At 53.3% G+C, this 16,984-nt stretch overlaps 1 protein-coding gene across 1 annotated transcript in view; it reads left to right on the top strand.

Annotated features, from left to right (window-relative positions):
• Positions 1–16,984, top strand: part of LOC102740621 (guanylate cyclase D-like) — a 37,634-nt gene that overhangs the window by 11,519 nt on the left and 9,131 nt on the right. The window contains exons 7-13 of the mRNA XM_006745432.2: positions 563–637; positions 3,133–3,309; positions 3,545–3,701; positions 3,956–4,105; positions 7,462–7,610; positions 10,732–10,895; positions 11,328–11,520. Coding sequence (XP_006745495.2) covers positions 563–637; positions 3,133–3,309; positions 3,545–3,701; positions 3,956–4,105; positions 7,462–7,610; positions 10,732–10,895; positions 11,328–11,520 — 1,065 coding nt within the window. The remainder of the gene's footprint in view (positions 1–562; positions 638–3,132; positions 3,310–3,544; positions 3,702–3,955; positions 4,106–7,461; positions 7,611–10,731; positions 10,896–11,327; positions 11,521–16,984) is intronic.

Below are 16,984 nucleotides of genomic sequence, written 5' to 3'. Positions count from 1 at the left end.
GGCTGAGAATGCAGCTAGCTCTGGGCCAGGCCGGGGCGAGGACAGAGCCACATCCAGAAGCTTCCTTCTCACCCACCCTCCCCTCTCCTACAGGTCCTGGGTCACAGACCGCCCTCCCCAGCCCCAGTCTCTTCCCAGGCTTTGGGGTGTCGTGGGTGCCTGAGGCCTGCAGAGTAAAGCTGACCTTGAGACTGGGGGCTCTCATGCTTTATATGCACCAGTTGTTAGCCTTGCGTTGTGTGTGGGGGTCTCATCTTCACTTTCTGGAGCTGGAACACGAGGCTCAGAGGACCAAAGTCACTTACGCAAGGTCACAGAGCTAGACAGTGGCGGAGTTAGGACTGAACGCAGCAGGTCTGTCAGCCAAAGCCGGGCCCCTGGCTTCGCCCCACCAAAGGGAAAGTCTAACTTTGGTTTCCGCTGGCTAGGCTCTGCCTGGCTCGGAGCGCACAGAAAGGATACATTTATGGGGAAGAAGCTGAGGCCAAGAAACACCGAGGGATTTACCCAAGGCCACACAGCTGGGGACCAGGGACGGTAAACTCTTGTTCTTCCTTAACAGGGAGAGTGGGTGTGGCTGAAGAGGTTTGAAGCTGCCCCTGAGCTGCGGCCCAGCTGTCTCAGCCTCCTGAGAAAGGTAGGGCTGCCGAGGGGGTGGGGGGCGGGCTGTGGAGCGGGTGCTGCCAGGAGACCCCTAGTGGTATGGAGTGGGCCCCACTCAACATAGAAGCTTCTAGCCTCCGGAAGGAGTCCTTCCTATAGTCACAGTCTCTGCCCTATGGCCGACCCCCCAGCCACTCTTCTACACCATCACTGCCATCTTCACACGCCAGCGTCCCTGAAGTCACGTCACCACCCCAACATGGCCAACACCACGACCACCAGGGGCACAGTCCCTTCCGTCAGTATCATCAACACCCTCGAAGGACCCCATCCCGTGCCCTCCAACCCTCACCCGTCCACCCATTTATTCACTGTGTACTGAGCACCATGTGCCAGGCCATGTTCTGGGAGTGGGGGTACAGCTGTGGAGAAGAGGGACAGGGCTCCTTCCTTCAGGGAGCTTCCAGTCACTTGTTCATCACTAACCACATGAGGCCCTTCACTCCTGAGGTTGCCACCATCCTGAGAGGCGCTGTGGGCTGGAGGACAGAGCACAGGATTTGAGTCAGGAGGGTCCTAAGGAGAGTTCTGCCTCCGTGAAACGCTTAGCTTTCCTGTAAGATGGAACTAATGAAGTCCACTCCTGGGGAAGGATGAGGATTGGAGAGGACGTATGAAATAACCTAGAACTGTCCCTGCTCAGCAGTGTGCCTTTGATAAATGGTGAATTTTATTATAATTATTTCCCACATGACCACCACCTGAAATCAAGTTTGGAAAGATTAAGTGACTGGAGGCGAGGGTAGGCATGTCCTGGTGGGCATCTTGCAACCAGAGTGAATAGATGTTTCTTAAAAGAAAGAGTCCTAGATGTGGTCAAATAAGTTTGGAAATTGCTTGAGTTAGCCATCGGGCTTTTCAGAACCTTCACTATGTTCTGGTTATCTGTGACCGTGTAACGAAATGTAGTGGTTTCAAACAACAATCATTTTTATGATATACTTGTGTGGGTAGGAAATTTGGGCAGGGCTCAGCTGAGCAAGTCCTTGGTTCTATTTGGCATTGGTTGGGAGTCACTCAGTGGTATTAGGCCTTAAATGGGCTGTCAGAGGTTGGCAAACTATGGCCCACAGGCCTGTTTTTATAGAAAAAGCTTTACTGGAACTCATGCGCATTCCTTTACATATTGTCCATGTCAGCTTTTGCCCTCAGATGACCGAGGTATTTGTGACAGAGACTGTATGGCCTGCAAAGCATAAAATATTTACGAACTGGACTTTTGCAGAGAGTTTGCTGACCTCAGGTCTAGAGGGCCTACAATGGCTTTACTTATACACTTGGTCACTTACACGCGTGGCAGGGCATTTGGAAGAGTGGGCTCAGCCAGACCTGACTTTCCACTCTGTGTAGTCTAAGGGCCTCTCCACGTGGTCTCTCCAGCGTGATGACTCTGGGTAGAGGGACTTCTTACAGCCATTCAAGGCCCCAACAGAGAGGGCTCCAAGAGACAGAAAATAGAAGCTGCCAGTGTCCTAAGAACCAGACCCAAAATGCACAAGACCACTTCTACCATGTTCTGTTGGTCACAGCCATCACAGAACTTGCTCAAAGGGAAAGGACAGATGTCCCGCCTCTTGATATCAGGAGGGTCAAAGGATTGAGGCCATTCTCAACTCACCAGATATATTAATATGATTGTGACTTATATTCAGGTCTCCCCCACTTAGTTGACCCTTGAACTGTTTTTGTGAGGAGGTCCACACCAAACCCATCTCTCTTGCTTGGACAAATGTTAGCATTGCTGGTTGGGTTGGAGCTCTCTGACCTGCTGGGCAGCCATCAGGGAGGCTGTTTTCTTCTTGAGGCTGATCCCTTCTGGTCTTCTGCCTCTCCTCATCAGTCCTTGAGTCTTGCGGGGAGAGAATGTACAGTTTACAGGTACATGGTGCCACTTAGGTTGGGGAAACAGGCTTAGATGCCTATACCGTGGAGTTGGCTACAACTTACTTATTTACCCATGACATTTCCACTCAGTTTTTCACCTACTTATTCATCTGTCCATCATCTGTCCATCTATCCATCCATCCAACCATCCAACCATCCAACCATCCATTTTCTATCCATCCATCCATGTATCCATGCATCCATGCATCCATTCATCCATCATCCATCTAGCCATCCATCTAACCATCCATTTATTCACCCATCCATCCATACATGCATCCATCCATCCATCCATCATCCATCATCTATCCATCCATCATCCATCCATCCATCTATCCATCATCCATCCATCCATCCATCCATCCATCCATCCATCCATCCATTTATCTATTCACCCATCCATGCATGCATGCATCCATCCATCCACATATCCATCTTATCTATCCATCCATCCAATATTTCTGGTGTCTCTCTGTGCTCTGTCCTGTGCTGGGTGCTAAATACTGGAGGCCCAGATGTGGGTTGTACCTGGTCCAGCCTTCGACAAGCCCCTGGGGGCTGCTACTGTGCCCATTGCCCCAACAGATGCGGGAGCTGAGGCATGAGAATGTTGCTGCCTGCCTGGGTGTCTTTGTAGCCCCTGGGGTCAGTGCTTTGGTGCTGGAGCACTGTGCCCGGGGCAGCCTGGAGGACCTGCTGCGGAATGAGGCTCTGCGGCTGGACTGGACCTTCAAGGCCTCTCTGCTGCTGGATTTGATCCGTGTGAGAACCCTCCCCGGGTCTGAAGCTACAGGGGCCATGGGGAGGGCAGGGAGACAAGAGATGCTCAGATTTCCAAGACCTGGTCTCTTTCCACTTTGTCTAAGAAAAACTTGAACAGTGTGGGAAAAGGTGAGAGGAGGCAGGAAGGGTTTTTAGGGTCTGTGGGATTCTGAGAGGACCAGGGGCCCCTTTCGTTCATCACAGGCCTTATGGACCACCATTATGTCCACTCCAGGGCATGCGGTATCTGCACCATCAGCATTTCCCTCATGGCCGCCTCAAGTCCCGAAACTGTGTGGTGGATGGACGCTTTGTTCTCAAGGTCACTGACCACGGTTATGCGGAGCTCCTGAATGTTCAGCGGGCTCCTCGCCCCCGGCCAGCTCCAGAAGGTCAGCTCAGGGGCCACCAGTAGGTTCTGAGGCCTCTGTTTCAATTGGATGCTTATGAGGCAGAGGGAGGGGGGAGATGTCCAACCTTCAGCACCTCCTGTGGTGTGACCTTGAGCTGCCTCCAGCCCCTTGCCTGTAAATGGGGGAGAACAGAAGCACCTACGTCCTCCTGGGCAAGGACACCACATGTGTGAAGCGTCCGCCCATCTCGGGTCAGTGGGTAAGGACGGTGTGGCCCTGCCCTGTGACTGCAGAGCTGCTATGGACGGCTCCGGAGCTGCTGCGGATGCCGGGGGCGCCTGGGCGGGGGACCCTCAAAGCAGACATCTTCAGCATCGGCATTGTCCTGCAGGAGGTGCTGACGCGAGGCCCACCCTACAGCTCCTTGGGGCTCTCCGCAGAAGGTACAGCACCCCTGTCCTCCTTCCTCGGGCTTCCCCTGGCTGGAGTCCCCATGTAGTTGGGGAGCCCTGTGGCCATCAGGAAATCCAGGCCTGGGAATAACCACACAGACACACTTGGCCTGGTTTGACTGTGAGAATTGAGTTTCTTTGGCTTAAGCCAGGCAGCCTTCAGCAGCTCTGCCAAAATGGCAGCTGACCAGCTCTGGGGCTAAAGACATTCGTTTCTGGGAGAAAACCTCCACCCCCTTCTGCCTCTTCCAGGGTCATTGCGGTGTCTGTGGGTGCTCATGCCCTAACCAGCCCCCTTGCTTAGTGTCGACTCTGTGCTCATGCAGACCTCAGTTTTCCCCAGCTGTGTCACTAACTTACTACACGACTTTACACAAATCACTTCCCCCTCTCTGAGCCTCAGTTTTCTCATCTTTCAAATGGGGATGAGATAAAAAATGGGCCAGACATCTGGCCCATGTCGGATGTGGCTAAGCCGCTCAGTATTTGGGGGCTTGCTTCTCTGTCCAGGTGGGGCTCCTTCAAAAGCATCTCATCTCCTTCAAGGTGTGCAGGATCCTCACTCATACCTTCCTCATCATCACCTGGTCTTAGACATTTTCTTCTCTGACCCCGGTGCCAGGGCCCAGCTTCAGAAACATTTCCTCCCCCTCTGTGTTGTTCTTCTAGCTGTCCCCCTGCTGCCTGTGTCCAGTCCCGGGGACCTGTCCCCACAGACAGCCTGGCATCTCAGCCACAGTGCAGGGCAGCGACGAAGCTGAGTCCTCCATCCCCTCCCACCCCCAGTGGATAATCTCATTCAAGGGAGGCCTGGCTCACTTCCTTTCTCCACCAAAGCACTGCTCAGTGAGTAATGAGCATTCCAGGCCCCAGATTTATGAGGTGGAGGAGTGGGAAGGAGAGGGGCCTTTGTCAGGCCATTTGTTTAACACTCCTCAGCGGCCTGGCCCCCCACATTTGCCCGCCAGGAGAGGGGAGACCGGCCAGACGGAGTGTGCAAGCCAGGCTGCCAGGGCACGGCCCCTCGGGCCTGGACTTCATGAGGTTTTAGGGGAAGGGACCAGGCCTGGAATCCTTGGATGGTCACCATTGGATTGGGCTGTCAGTCCAGGGCCTGCTCCTTCTTGGGCGGGGGGTTCCCTCCCTGGTCTCAGGGAGGAAACGCAAAGAGCACAGGTACTGGGGGACACTGACCTAAGTCTGAAATCCCTTTCAGGGTCTGAGCCTCAGTTTCCTCATCTGTAAAATGGGGACCAAACATGGTCTGGACTGGACACAGGCAGCAGGGGGACAGCTAGAAGAACATACCTGCCTCCCAGAGTGGTTGTGAGGATTCAGTGAAATTCTTTACACAAAGTGCCTGGCCCCTGGTGGGCACTCTATAAATAATTTGCCCGAGTGGTTTTAGGGATGTGCTGATGGGGGACCCCACATTCTCTCCTGACTTCCCAACTTGGAAGCAGACCCTCCTCGCTCTCAGAAATAACATCTTTTCAAGATCTTGTGTGTGTGTGTGTCTGTGTGTGTGGGGGGGGGTGGGGGGGCACCTGCAGCTTCCAGAATAATAACTGCATTATTCCACTGGACAACCTTGTGAGGGGGTAAGGGCATTCTTTTGGGATAATTGATTGAGGCTCAGAGAAGGGAAGGGACTTCTCAGCGGGAAGCAGTGGGTCCGTGCTCTTGTCCTCAAATCTCCTGGAGCCATCCATCCGTGGAGCACATTCCCACAGAGCTGGATGGGCAGCCCCCTCCCGCAGCCACGGACATGGCCCCTCAGTCACGGTGATGCGGTGCGGACTGGGTGTGGGCAGCGCGCCTGGCGTGGTGAGGGAATGCGAGACCCGGCCTGGCCTGGGCTGGTGGCTTTCAGCATGTTCACGTACGAGGACTCCACTTTAATGTCACATGCTACTATTTGATTTTTAATATCCGCTCACCGAGACAATACCCAAAGACAGAAGTCTGCTCTGAAATCAGCAACACTTTGAAATGGATTTGTATTTTATTCATCCCAACACCATCCGAATACTTTTTGAAAAAGAGTTGTACGTGCGTGTGTGATGTATTATTGATTCCATCTGCATACAGCTTTCCAGACCCTTTACCCAGAGGCCCTCAGGGTCTGATGCCTGCAGGCTGGAGGCCTCTGGGCAAAGAAAATCATGCAGGAGGAGATCAGGCTCAGATCTAGAGTTTTCTTCTTACCAGCCCTGTAGCTGTGCGTGAGCTACTTCACTCCCAGGACCCTCAGTTTCCCTATCTGTAAAATGAGACAGGGACTCATGCCCTGTCCCCAACCAGGGGGCCAACAAGGAGCAGGGAGGGGGTTGCAATCCAGAACGAAGCTTCTTCTCAGTGCCATTAAGGGCCCCCACCTCCTCGGCCAAAAGAGGAGGATCCTAGTCCTCCTCAGGGAGTAACCAGCTGTACCCCTCAGCCCTAGGAAGTCTGTACTATTTTATGCCCTTTTTATACATGAGTAAACTGAGGCTCAGAGAAGTGACATAACTTAGAACGTCAGTGGGGGATCTAGAAGTCCCCTCCTGATCTCAGCCCCACTTCCTCCCAGTGCCCTTGTGAATCTCTCAGCTCCCCCAGTGTCCCCAGTAGCTTCCCGAGGTGGAGCTTTTTTGAGCAGTTGTTAGATGGGGAAACTGAGGCACAGAGTGATGGCAAGTGGCAGAGCCAGAGCTAGAACACTGATCTGTTGGACCTCGACTTTGTCTGGTGGTCTTTATTACAGGGAGTGGGGATGGGAAGATCATGGCAGGGGCTGTCTTGGGAAAATAATAATGATGATGATAATGAAAGCAGACAGTCTTGTTTTTTACCCCGGGAACTGGCACCAGAAAGTCTCCAGGTGACAGGGCTGGTGGAAAGAGCCACAGCGTCAAGGTCTCAAGCACATCGGTGAACATTGCTGGCCAGCAGCAGCAGCTGGCCTTGGGGGTGGGGGAGAGCCTGCTAGGTTCTCTCTTTCCTCTGCACCCCTCTTAAGAAGGCAGTTTATTAAGCTCATTTCACAGATGGGAAGACTGAGGCTTAGAGAGATCTCTGTCTTGTCTACCATCTCCTGGAGACGTCGTAGCAGATCCAGAATTCAAAACCTGCTCTTCCAGCTCCTAGCGTGAGACCCTTTCTCTGGTCACATCCTGGGCAATCCTGGGTCCACTGGCCAGCATGCCTTGGGGTACAGAGCAGGGGATCCAAGGAATACCCTCAGGGCCCGATCCCTGCACCCCCAAAGGCCTCCCCTGCCTTCTCTCTCAGGACCCGAGGCCAACCCCTTCCCATGAGCCTTGCTGGGGACCACGAGCCCATCATGCACATGGTGTTTATTGCAGAAATCATCAGGAAGGTGGTATCACCCCCTCCCTTGTGCCGGCCCCTGGTGTCTGCTGACCATGGGCCACCAGAGTGTATCCAGCTGATGGAGCAATGCTGGGAGGAGGCTCCGGAGGACAGACCCAGCCTAGACCAGATCTACACCCAGGTCAGTGCTCCCCAGGCCAGTGCTCACACGAAATGGCTCATCAGTTCACCTCACTTTGCCCAGTGGGAGCCAGACATTACCGCTGGGGCCAAGAAATCCTATGTAGTAAGGGTGCACAGGTCAGCACCGCCATTCTTTTTTTTTTTTTTAAGATTTTATTTATTTGACAGAGAGAGACACAGCGAGAGAGGGAACACAAGCAGGGGGAGTGGGAGAGGGAGAAGCAGGCTTCCCGCCGAGCAGGGAGCCCGATGTGGGGCTCGATCCCAGGACCCCGGGACCATGACCTGAGCTGAAGGCAGACGCTTAACAGACTGAGCCACCCAGGCGCCCCCAGCACCACCATTCTGGAGGGCTGGGCCTGAGGTCCAGCCTCTGAGGAAAACTTTCTCAGAACCCTGGGTTCCAGGGATGTTTGTTGAGTGCCTTCCTAAGTGCCACGCCCCATGCTAAGTGTTATGCTCACTTCATTTAATCCTTATAATAGCCCTCCAAAGAAGTACCCGTACTATCTTGGCTTCCTAGGAGAGAAACTGAGGCACAGAGAGGTGAGGGGCGCCCCCAAGGTAACTCAGGGAGCGCAAGGTGGGGCTGGAATCCAAACTCGGGTTTGTCTGTCTGCAGAGCTGGTGCTGGAAACCGTGACCCTCCCTGGGGCCCCCGGCACCACAGCAGAGGCCCTTTGTGGCCGTGGAGGCAGCCCTGGTGCCCCTTGTCCGTGAGTGGAATTTGTGAGGGGCACGGGTGCATCCCCGCCCCCGGCCTGCCTTGGGAACTGCAGCAGGAGGGGTGAGGCAAGCCCGTACGAGTTTGCAGGGCGGAGGTGGAGTGTGTGGGCCTGACTGAGCTGGCTAATGGCTCCCACGGGACCAACCCATCAAGCCTGAGGTGACAGCTTCGTGCCTCCCCTCCTACCCTCCACTCCCCAGCCACGGTGGCACGTTGCCAAGGAGAGGCTCAGCGAGCGAGAGGGGCGTCCAGACAGGTGATGAGGGAGCGAGATCCAGGAAGACAGACCGGAGAAATGCACAGGTGTCCTCCGAGAACCCTCCCCACATCCCCTGACTTCCCACACCCTCTCCCCACCTCAGCTCTGGCCTCAGGGGCAGTGTCCCCACCCCACAGAAATCTGGGTCTCAGAGGAAATGAGCTCTCAGTGGCCACGGTGAGGGCGGGTTGCAGAGCTAGGACAAGCAGCCAATTCTTCAAACACGAGCCTGGGATCTATCCAGGGATCAGAGACTGCGGTGGCCAGTGTCGGGTGACTGTGAGGAAAGATCCTGCCCAAGGCTCTGGGGCAGAGAAGGCAGGCACGGGCACGTGAGAGACAGCATGAGGGTGGGAACTGCATCACACTGTGGGGGCCAAGGGCCAGAATGCCTGCCTTCACATCTATACTTCAGTTCACCTCCTTGACCTTGGGCAAGTTGATTGCTCTGTTGAGCTTCAACCTCCCTAAAAGTTGCCCAGAAAGACGAACTCTGGCCCCACTTGCCATACTGGAGTGACCATCAAGTGAGAGAATGAAGTTAAAAACACGATGGTTCTCTGAGAGAGTGAGCGAGGCATTAGAGAAAGAACGCTGACCTCGAAGTCCAAGGGCTTGGGTTCATGTTCACTTGACATTGTTCTGGGAGTACCAGCTAATGCAATTAAACTAGAAGATGAATATTAGAAAGGAAGAAGAAAATGATTGCTATTTGCAAATCCTATGATTGTGTTCCTGGGCAACCCGAGGGAAACAATGGAAAACACATCCCAAATTTTAAAATAATTCAGTGGGGTGGCTGCTGATAAAATTAACAGAGGAAAGATCTCAGTTTGAAAGTCAGTTCCACCTTTATGAGGCCCTTGGCAAGTATTTTACCTCTCATATCCTTTGCTTTTTCATTTGTATAATGGCGGCCTTCCTTGCAGAGGTGAGCTGCCCGTCAGCATTGTGTCCTTGGTGTCTCAAGGTCAGCAGCTGCCGTGCCACCGACTGACCTTTAAAGCTTGCGCCTCTGCTTTTAACGGACAATACAAAGTAGGTGGGCATTAGGGGCTGCTGCCGCTCCCCACCTTACAGATGTTTGGTATTGATGGAGGCTGGATATGCACACCTACTCACACACACACACACGCACGCACACGCACACACGCACACACATGCATACAAATGCTAAGCTGCTGGATTTAGACAGGAGTGGACTCCTTCACTTTGACCATCATTAATTTGCGTCTCCCACGGACTGCACTTTGGAAAGCTGCAAACCAGATTGGGGAAGGTTCTAGTAAACCTCCTTAGGGAACACACTGCCATATTTCCTGCAAGTTTTTCATGGAACGTATGATTTATGACCACACATGAATGTCCTCTTATGAAGACCTATGTGAGTTATTTCTCTCTGTGCAGCAAAGAGCAGTAATTGTGTTTCTTTTGAACAACCACCTTAAGGCTCCACTGTCTCATGGACTCTGTGGATTGTGTAATCTCTATTTCCTTCTTTGCTTTGTTGCTAGGAAGCTCATATTCAAAATTGTGACCAACCTCTAGCATGCATTTTGCTGGACCAAAATAGCATGCATTTATTCTTCTTTGGTCCCAGTATCCTTACCTATGTATTATTTTCTTTTGTAAAAAAGTTTTTTTGAACAAGGAGAGAAATGGAGAGGTAGAAACGATTATATACATAAATAATCTACATATATCTTTTCTATCTACCCATCTGTTCATCCACCCATCCATCCTTCCATCCATCATATCTACCCATCTACTCATCCATCCATCCATCCATCCATCCATCCATCCATCCATCTTTAAGAAGAACAAAGAATGTCTCTTCTACAGTGTTGTTGTGAGAACCAGAGCAGTGGTAATGCTATGCTGGGCACAGGCGCCTTTGTAAAGTCATCTCCCTGACTACCTGCCTCATAGAGAACTAACTCACTTTTCCTCCCAGCTGTCTGTGCTTTCTCTTGTTGGAGCCGCCATCCCTTGTCTGTTCCATATCTGCTCCCCACCAGTGGAGCTCCTCCGGGCAGGGACTATGTCTGCTTCATTCCTGTGGCTGAGATTTCCAACCTGAGAGTGAGTGTGCTGACCTTCATGGATGAATTGAGATTTTTGTTCCATTTTCAGTTCAAAAGCATCAATCAAGGCAAGAAGACTGGTGTTGCTGACTCTATGCTGTGGATGCTGGAAAAGTATTCCCAGAACCTGGAGGACCTGATCCAGGAGCGGACTGAGGAACTGGAGCTGGAGAGGCAGAAGACAGAGAGGCTGCTCTCTCAGATGCTCCCTCTGTGAGTGGCCCCTTAGGACTTCATTGTGCCTCTGGTCTCAGTGGCTCTGAGCCTAGGACCTGGGACAGAGTAAGTGCTCAGTAAATCTGGGCTCCATGAATTCATTCAATTTATTCATTGTTTATTTATCTAACATATTTTCACAGAGCCCTTATATGTACCAGGCACTATGCTGGGGTTTTAAGTATTAATTCTGCTACCTCGCTCCCTTGAGAGCAAGGAGAAGGTGCAGTGTCCCCCATCTGACTTCAGAGGAAGTAAAGTCCAGAGAGGGACAGGTATTTGCTGGAGGGCAGCCAGCACACAAGCAGACCTGACCCAGATCCCCTGATGCTCAACCCAGGAATTTCCTCCCGAGATCCCTCCCTCACCTCCAAACTGTGGGAAGGGGGTCCTCCCACTTTGTGACTCTGGTCCTTCCCATTCCTTCAGGTCTGTGGCTGAAGCTCTGAAAATGGGGGCAGCTGTGGAGCCAGAGTACTTTGACCAGGTCACCATATACTTCAGTGATATTGTGGGTTTCACCATCATCTCAGCCCTGAGTGAGCCCATTGAGGTGGTAGGCTTGCTCAATGACCTCTACACACTGTTCGATGCTGTTCTGGGAAGCCACGATGTGTACAAGGTGAGGAGACCAGGAGGCCGGTATTGCATCCTTCCTTCCTTTACTGCTGAGTTTGTGTCATACATTCATTTCTGGTCATTTATCTGTGTGTTTTTATCAGTTAGCTATTGCTGTGTAACAAATAATACCGAAACCCAGTAGTGTAAAATTATAAGCATTTGTTATTGCTCACAAACCTATAGGTCAGCTAGAAAGTTCTCTGGACTCAGCTGGACCACTCATATATCTGTGGGCAGTTGTGGGTGAGATATAAAGTTCTGCTGATCTTGGCTGGGCTCTCTCACATCTCTGGAACCTTGAATGGGACAGCTCTAGCCCACATGGTCTGTCAACCTCAAGCAGGCTGGTTGGTATCATTCCCATGGTGTGGCAGGGTTCTGAGAGAGAAGGCAAAAACACAGAATCCTCTGGAGGTCTGAGCTGGGATTGGGCATGTGGCCATGTCTGACATGTTCTACTGGTCGAGCAAGTCAAAAAGCCAATCCAGGGGCACCTGGCTGGCTCAGTCGGTAGAGCATATAATTCTTGATCTTAGGGTCATGAGTTCGAGCCCCACATTGGGCATAGAGTTTACTTGACAAAAAAGGCCAACCCAGATTCGAGGGGGAGAAAATAAACTCCACCTGTGCTGGGCAAGGGCCAACAGACGAGTCATCTCCTGTGCCTCCCCTCCGGGAGCTCTCAGTGCTGTAGATGAAAGAGTCAAAGTGATGATCAGGGCAGGCAGAGGAGGCTGAGCGGGCCCCCAATCCAGCTAGGGATAGATGTGTCGAGTAAAAAGCAAGAAAGTCTTCCTGGAGGAAGTGCTGTCTTCCTAGTGCTGTCCAGTCTGGGTATGGTTGCTCCAGGCAAGCCATGGGGGAATAATGTGCCAAAGCTTGAGCCTTAAGAGGATGGGCCTAGTGAGATGAGGAGTACTGAATGTGTTGAAATGGCTGGACATGAAGTGGGCCAGTGGTGGAGGGGGTGGTGGCTGGGGGACACTGGCGAGAGGAGCAGGGGCAGAGCTGTCAAGACCTTCCCTGATCTAGTCCCTGTGCATATCTCCATCCTGGGTTTGAGTCCCAGCTTGGCCACCAGCATCCGTGTACCTTCAGGCAAATGGCTTCCTCTCTCCGGACTTCCGTTTCCTCACCTATAAAACAGGAATGATGACCCCAGCCCTGGGGGTTTCACAGATGAAGGGCGGATCCTATCCCTCTTGAAGGAGTGCTGTGTAAACTGAGATTGTAAAAGTGACAAGCGTCCTATCCCTCCCTGCCTGCTGTGGGGACCCCACCCCAATCCTGTCCCTTATTCTCATCCAGTTGCTGGAGGTCTTGGGTTGCTTCAGACACAGTGGGGGTGGGATGGGGAGGGAGCTCCCCAGAAACCGCCATACTCAGACTCCACTGGCCTTAGCCTTCTTTTGCGACCCACAGTCCCCTTCCAGCCACAGCCCTCCAGGGAAGAAGGGACAGGGGAGGGCCAGGCCCTGGGGTGGAAGCCAGGACGGACAGGAGGCCTGGGCAGGAAGTTTCAGAGACAGTCTGCTGATAGCGCTATGTACAGTATCCCAACAACAATAATTGCCAGTACTTATTGAGTGCTTACTGTATACTGGACTCTAGTCTAAGTGCTTTATATGTACTATTCCATTTAACCATCCTAACAATCTGTGAGGTAGGTAGTAGTGCCCCTAATGTATAGAAGAGGAAAGGGGTAATTAGGGGCTTATCTAATTACGTATTTCCAATGGGATGGGATGTGGAGCTGAGATTTGAACTGGGGCATTCTGATCCCAAGACCCCCCCCTCCTTCGGGGGGCTCACCATCCTCATGACATGGACATCCTCAGGAGAAAGCCACAGGTTCATAGTGGCCTACAAGACCCTCCAGGAACTGGCCCCACCTACCTCCCCAATGGTATCACTGGTCACTCCACGCAGACCTCTGCACCCCTTACACGTGCTTTGCTCTCGGAGCCACTAGGCCTCTGCACACGTGATTGCCTCCTCCTGGGACACTGCTCTCCCTCCTCCTCACCTGGCTCCCTCCTACTCATCCTCTGGTCTCAGGTTAGCCTCCTTCCCCTCCCAGACATGGTCAGGAGCTCCTGTGCGGTGCTCTCATAACTACCCCCGGATAGCACAGCCACACTTTATGGTTCGAACCCAAATCACTCTGTCCCCAGTGCTTGGCAATGTCCAGCGCATTGTAGGTCCTCTGGAAATAGATACTGACTGAGGAGCTCGCTGAAGCCCAGAGAGAGGAAAGTGACTTGCCCAAGGTCACACAGCCGGTACGTGGTAGAGCCAGGAATCTGCAATGCCTACCACCACTGCCCGGCTCTGTCCACTACACCACACTGCCCCACACGGAGCCTCAGAGACCCGAGCCACCAACATTCCAAGAACGCAGCTTCCCTCCCGCTCCCTGCTCAAGAACCCGCACTCCTGCCCCGGCCCCTGGTTCGGAGTGTTGTCTCTCATGCTGGCTGAGTTTCCCTCTTGCTTCCAGAGCCGCCTTAGCCCCGTGGGCCCCAGGAAAAGATGCCTCATCTCTCATCTCGTCTTGCTGAGCCCCGCGGCTTTGATGTGCCCTGAGTCACCCCTGGCCTTGTCTTTTCCTCTCCTGCTAATCTTTTCTCACACATGTGTCCCTCCCAGCTCTGAATCATGCTTTCTGATCTGCTCTGAACCCTGGCCAAGAGGTCTGCATCTTTCTGGCAGAATGAAATGAAATAAAACAAGGCCTGCACACCCCTCCAGATGTGGGGAAACAGGCAGCCTGTTGCTGACGATGTGCAAGTGTGTCTCTCATCACTCACGCCATCCGCCTCGGTTTCCCCTCCATCCCCAGCAGGATCTGGTTACTGCTCTTTAATCCGGTCTGGGTTGGGAGGCAGCCAGGCGATCATTTCCTGGTTCCGCTGGGGTTTGTGATCCCCTGCCAGCGCACACTGAATGAGCACTTTATGGACGCAGCTCCAGCGCCGAGCCCATGTGGGCTACAGGGGCGGAGAGGACTTACCCCAGCCACTCAGCCCCTGCAGGTGAGACCGGCCTTGGCCATGCTGCCAAGCGGACCCTGAGCAAATCACTTGACCTCTCTGAGTCTCACGCTCCCATCTGTAAAACAGAGGGGAAAGTGCCTATGGCTTAGCATGGTTTCGCCAATCAAGCAATGTGAGAGGAAATGCTATGGCCCCTTCATTCACCAGCGTGATGCCAATGCTGCCGAGGTGCTGACGCCTCCCGCTGAAAGCACGGAACGGGACAGGGGTCAGGGGTGGGGCCAGCGCTAGGTAAGCCTCTACAGAGGACTGGCCCAACCTAGGGACTATCACAGGGGATTTCATGAACCCTTGCAATGGCCCGCAGAGGCCGTTATCCCTTCAGACGCAACACAGGCTCAGAGAGGTGAGTAACTAGCCCAGGGTCACACAGCAAGTCAGTGGTGGAGCTGGAATGCGCATCTGTGTTTGCTAGTGTGGAAGCCTTTGCCCTCACTTCTCCTCTGGCTGTGTTCTCCCATCTGCAAAAGGACCACACCTGTGTCTACCTGTGTATACCCTTGCTTGCGGCTGAGTGCCCACGATCATAGGAGTCTTTGAGTGATCATGATTATGGATCCAAGCTCCTAGACAGTGGGGCTTGTGCCTGGTCACCTTTCTGTCACTGGAGTTGTAGGGGTGATTACTAATGACGCCAAACTCTCCCAGCTCAGGTGGCAGGCAGATCGAGGGCTACAGGTCAGGGTAACAGCTTAGAGAAACCACCATGCTCCTCCTCCCCAGTCTGGACCTTGGGTCACCCAACTAAGGCAGCACTGGGTCCCCAGAGCAGACGTACTGTCCCCAAATTGCAGCCGTATGCTTGGCGGCTAGAAGCGGGGCCAGCGCGCTGTAGGTCTCCGGGGCTGCCTCCGGGAGGCGGGGCTGACCGACACGCACATGCTGACCACGTGCTGACCACGTGCAGGGCAGTAGCAGAGGGAAACCCCACACAGCAGGCACGCTCCCCAAAACAGAGAGGGAATGGAACCAAGCCTTGTGTATCAAGAGGCAGCACAGCATACGGGCTCTGGCGCCGGACTGACCAAGTTCAGATCTGCACTGTGTGACGTTGGCAAGTGACTTAATTCTCTGGCCCGCCGTCCCCCTGTGAGTTGGTAGGATTCTTGCGAAGGTCTAATGCATTGATATTTGTGAAGGGTTTGGGACAGCGTCTGGCATGTAATAGCTGCTATCCAAGTTCTTAAGCATTTAGTCCTTCCAACCTTGCCAGGCAGATCACGGGTTCTTCCTCCGGTGGGGAAGAAGTGGGTGGGCAGAGGGAAAGCTGGGCCTCGCTCCTATTTTTCCCTCCTGGGGCACGGGGGTGGGAGGTCTTTCTCCTCTGTGGAAAATGTACACAGAGGGGACTAGCCATGTCCCTGACCCCTGCCACATTCACCGCCAGCCCACCAGCGCTGGGTGGACAAGAGCAGGTGATGGAGAAGGAGGGGGAGCTCACAGCCCCGAGGAGGGAAGCATCTGGTGACCTGGAAGATTTTACGGACTCGATGAAGTGGGAGCTGGGCTGATGGAGGGCTTGGATCTCAGCAGACAGGGACCGAGAGAGAGCATTTGAGGCAGAGGGGCCAGGCCATCAAGCAAGCACTGAGTGTCTCTGCGGACGGCAGAAAGATTCCCGTTGGCGGAAGCATGGGGCACCAGGAGCAACGGCTAGGAATTAGTCAGGAAATTCTGTAAGTAGTGGGAGTTCCTGACTGCCAGCCCACTGGGAGCAAATTATCTAAACAGAATGTGGCATGATTAGGGCAGATCACTGCCTGGTGCTGGGGTAGAGATAGATAGCCTGGGTGGGGGAGAGGTTTGGGGGACATAGGGAGTAGGGCACAGTCCACAGCAAATGTGGGAGAGATTTATTGAATTACAATGCCCCCTTTGGGCAGGGGATGTATTGTTATAATAATTATTATTGCCCACCGGGTGCTGAGGGAGAGCAGATGTGCGGCGCCAGAAGGACAGCTCTGCTCCCCAGGTCCAGGAGGTATTTGCTGGCTGCCGGAGATGCAGTGCAGGAACTGGGCTCTTGAGCCTGGAGAGGGAAAGACTTGGGGGGGCGGTGAGGTAGCGTCACCTTCTTCACCTTGGCTGGCCTGGCCGGTGGCAGAGAAAGCCACAGTACACATCTGGGTCCAAACCAGAGTTACCTAGAGGAAGAAGCAGCCACCTCTAGAAGGGGGGACTTTCCTATTAACAGATGCAAGCAGGCCAGGCCAGCCACTGAGGAGGCAGATGGGAGGCCTTTAAAGTCCCTCTGAGTTCTGAGATTCTGGGATTTTTTTCATCTCCAACACCATCAGCCAAGGAAATGATGATGATGATGATGATGGTGGTGGTGACAGAAGTCTCCATCCATTGAGCGACTATAATGAGCCTAGTTCCTTTAAAAAAATTTTTGGGGGGCGCCTGGGT

Source organism: Leptonychotes weddellii, chromosome 11 (genome assembly GCF_054177405.1).
Source record: "Leptonychotes weddellii isolate Sample4059 chromosome 11, ASM5417740v2, whole genome shotgun sequence".
NCBI lineage: Eukaryota > Metazoa > Chordata > Mammalia > Carnivora > Phocidae > Leptonychotes > Leptonychotes weddellii.
The sequence above is the reverse complement of the archived record's forward strand: the minus strand, read 5'-3'. Positions and strand labels throughout refer to the sequence as shown.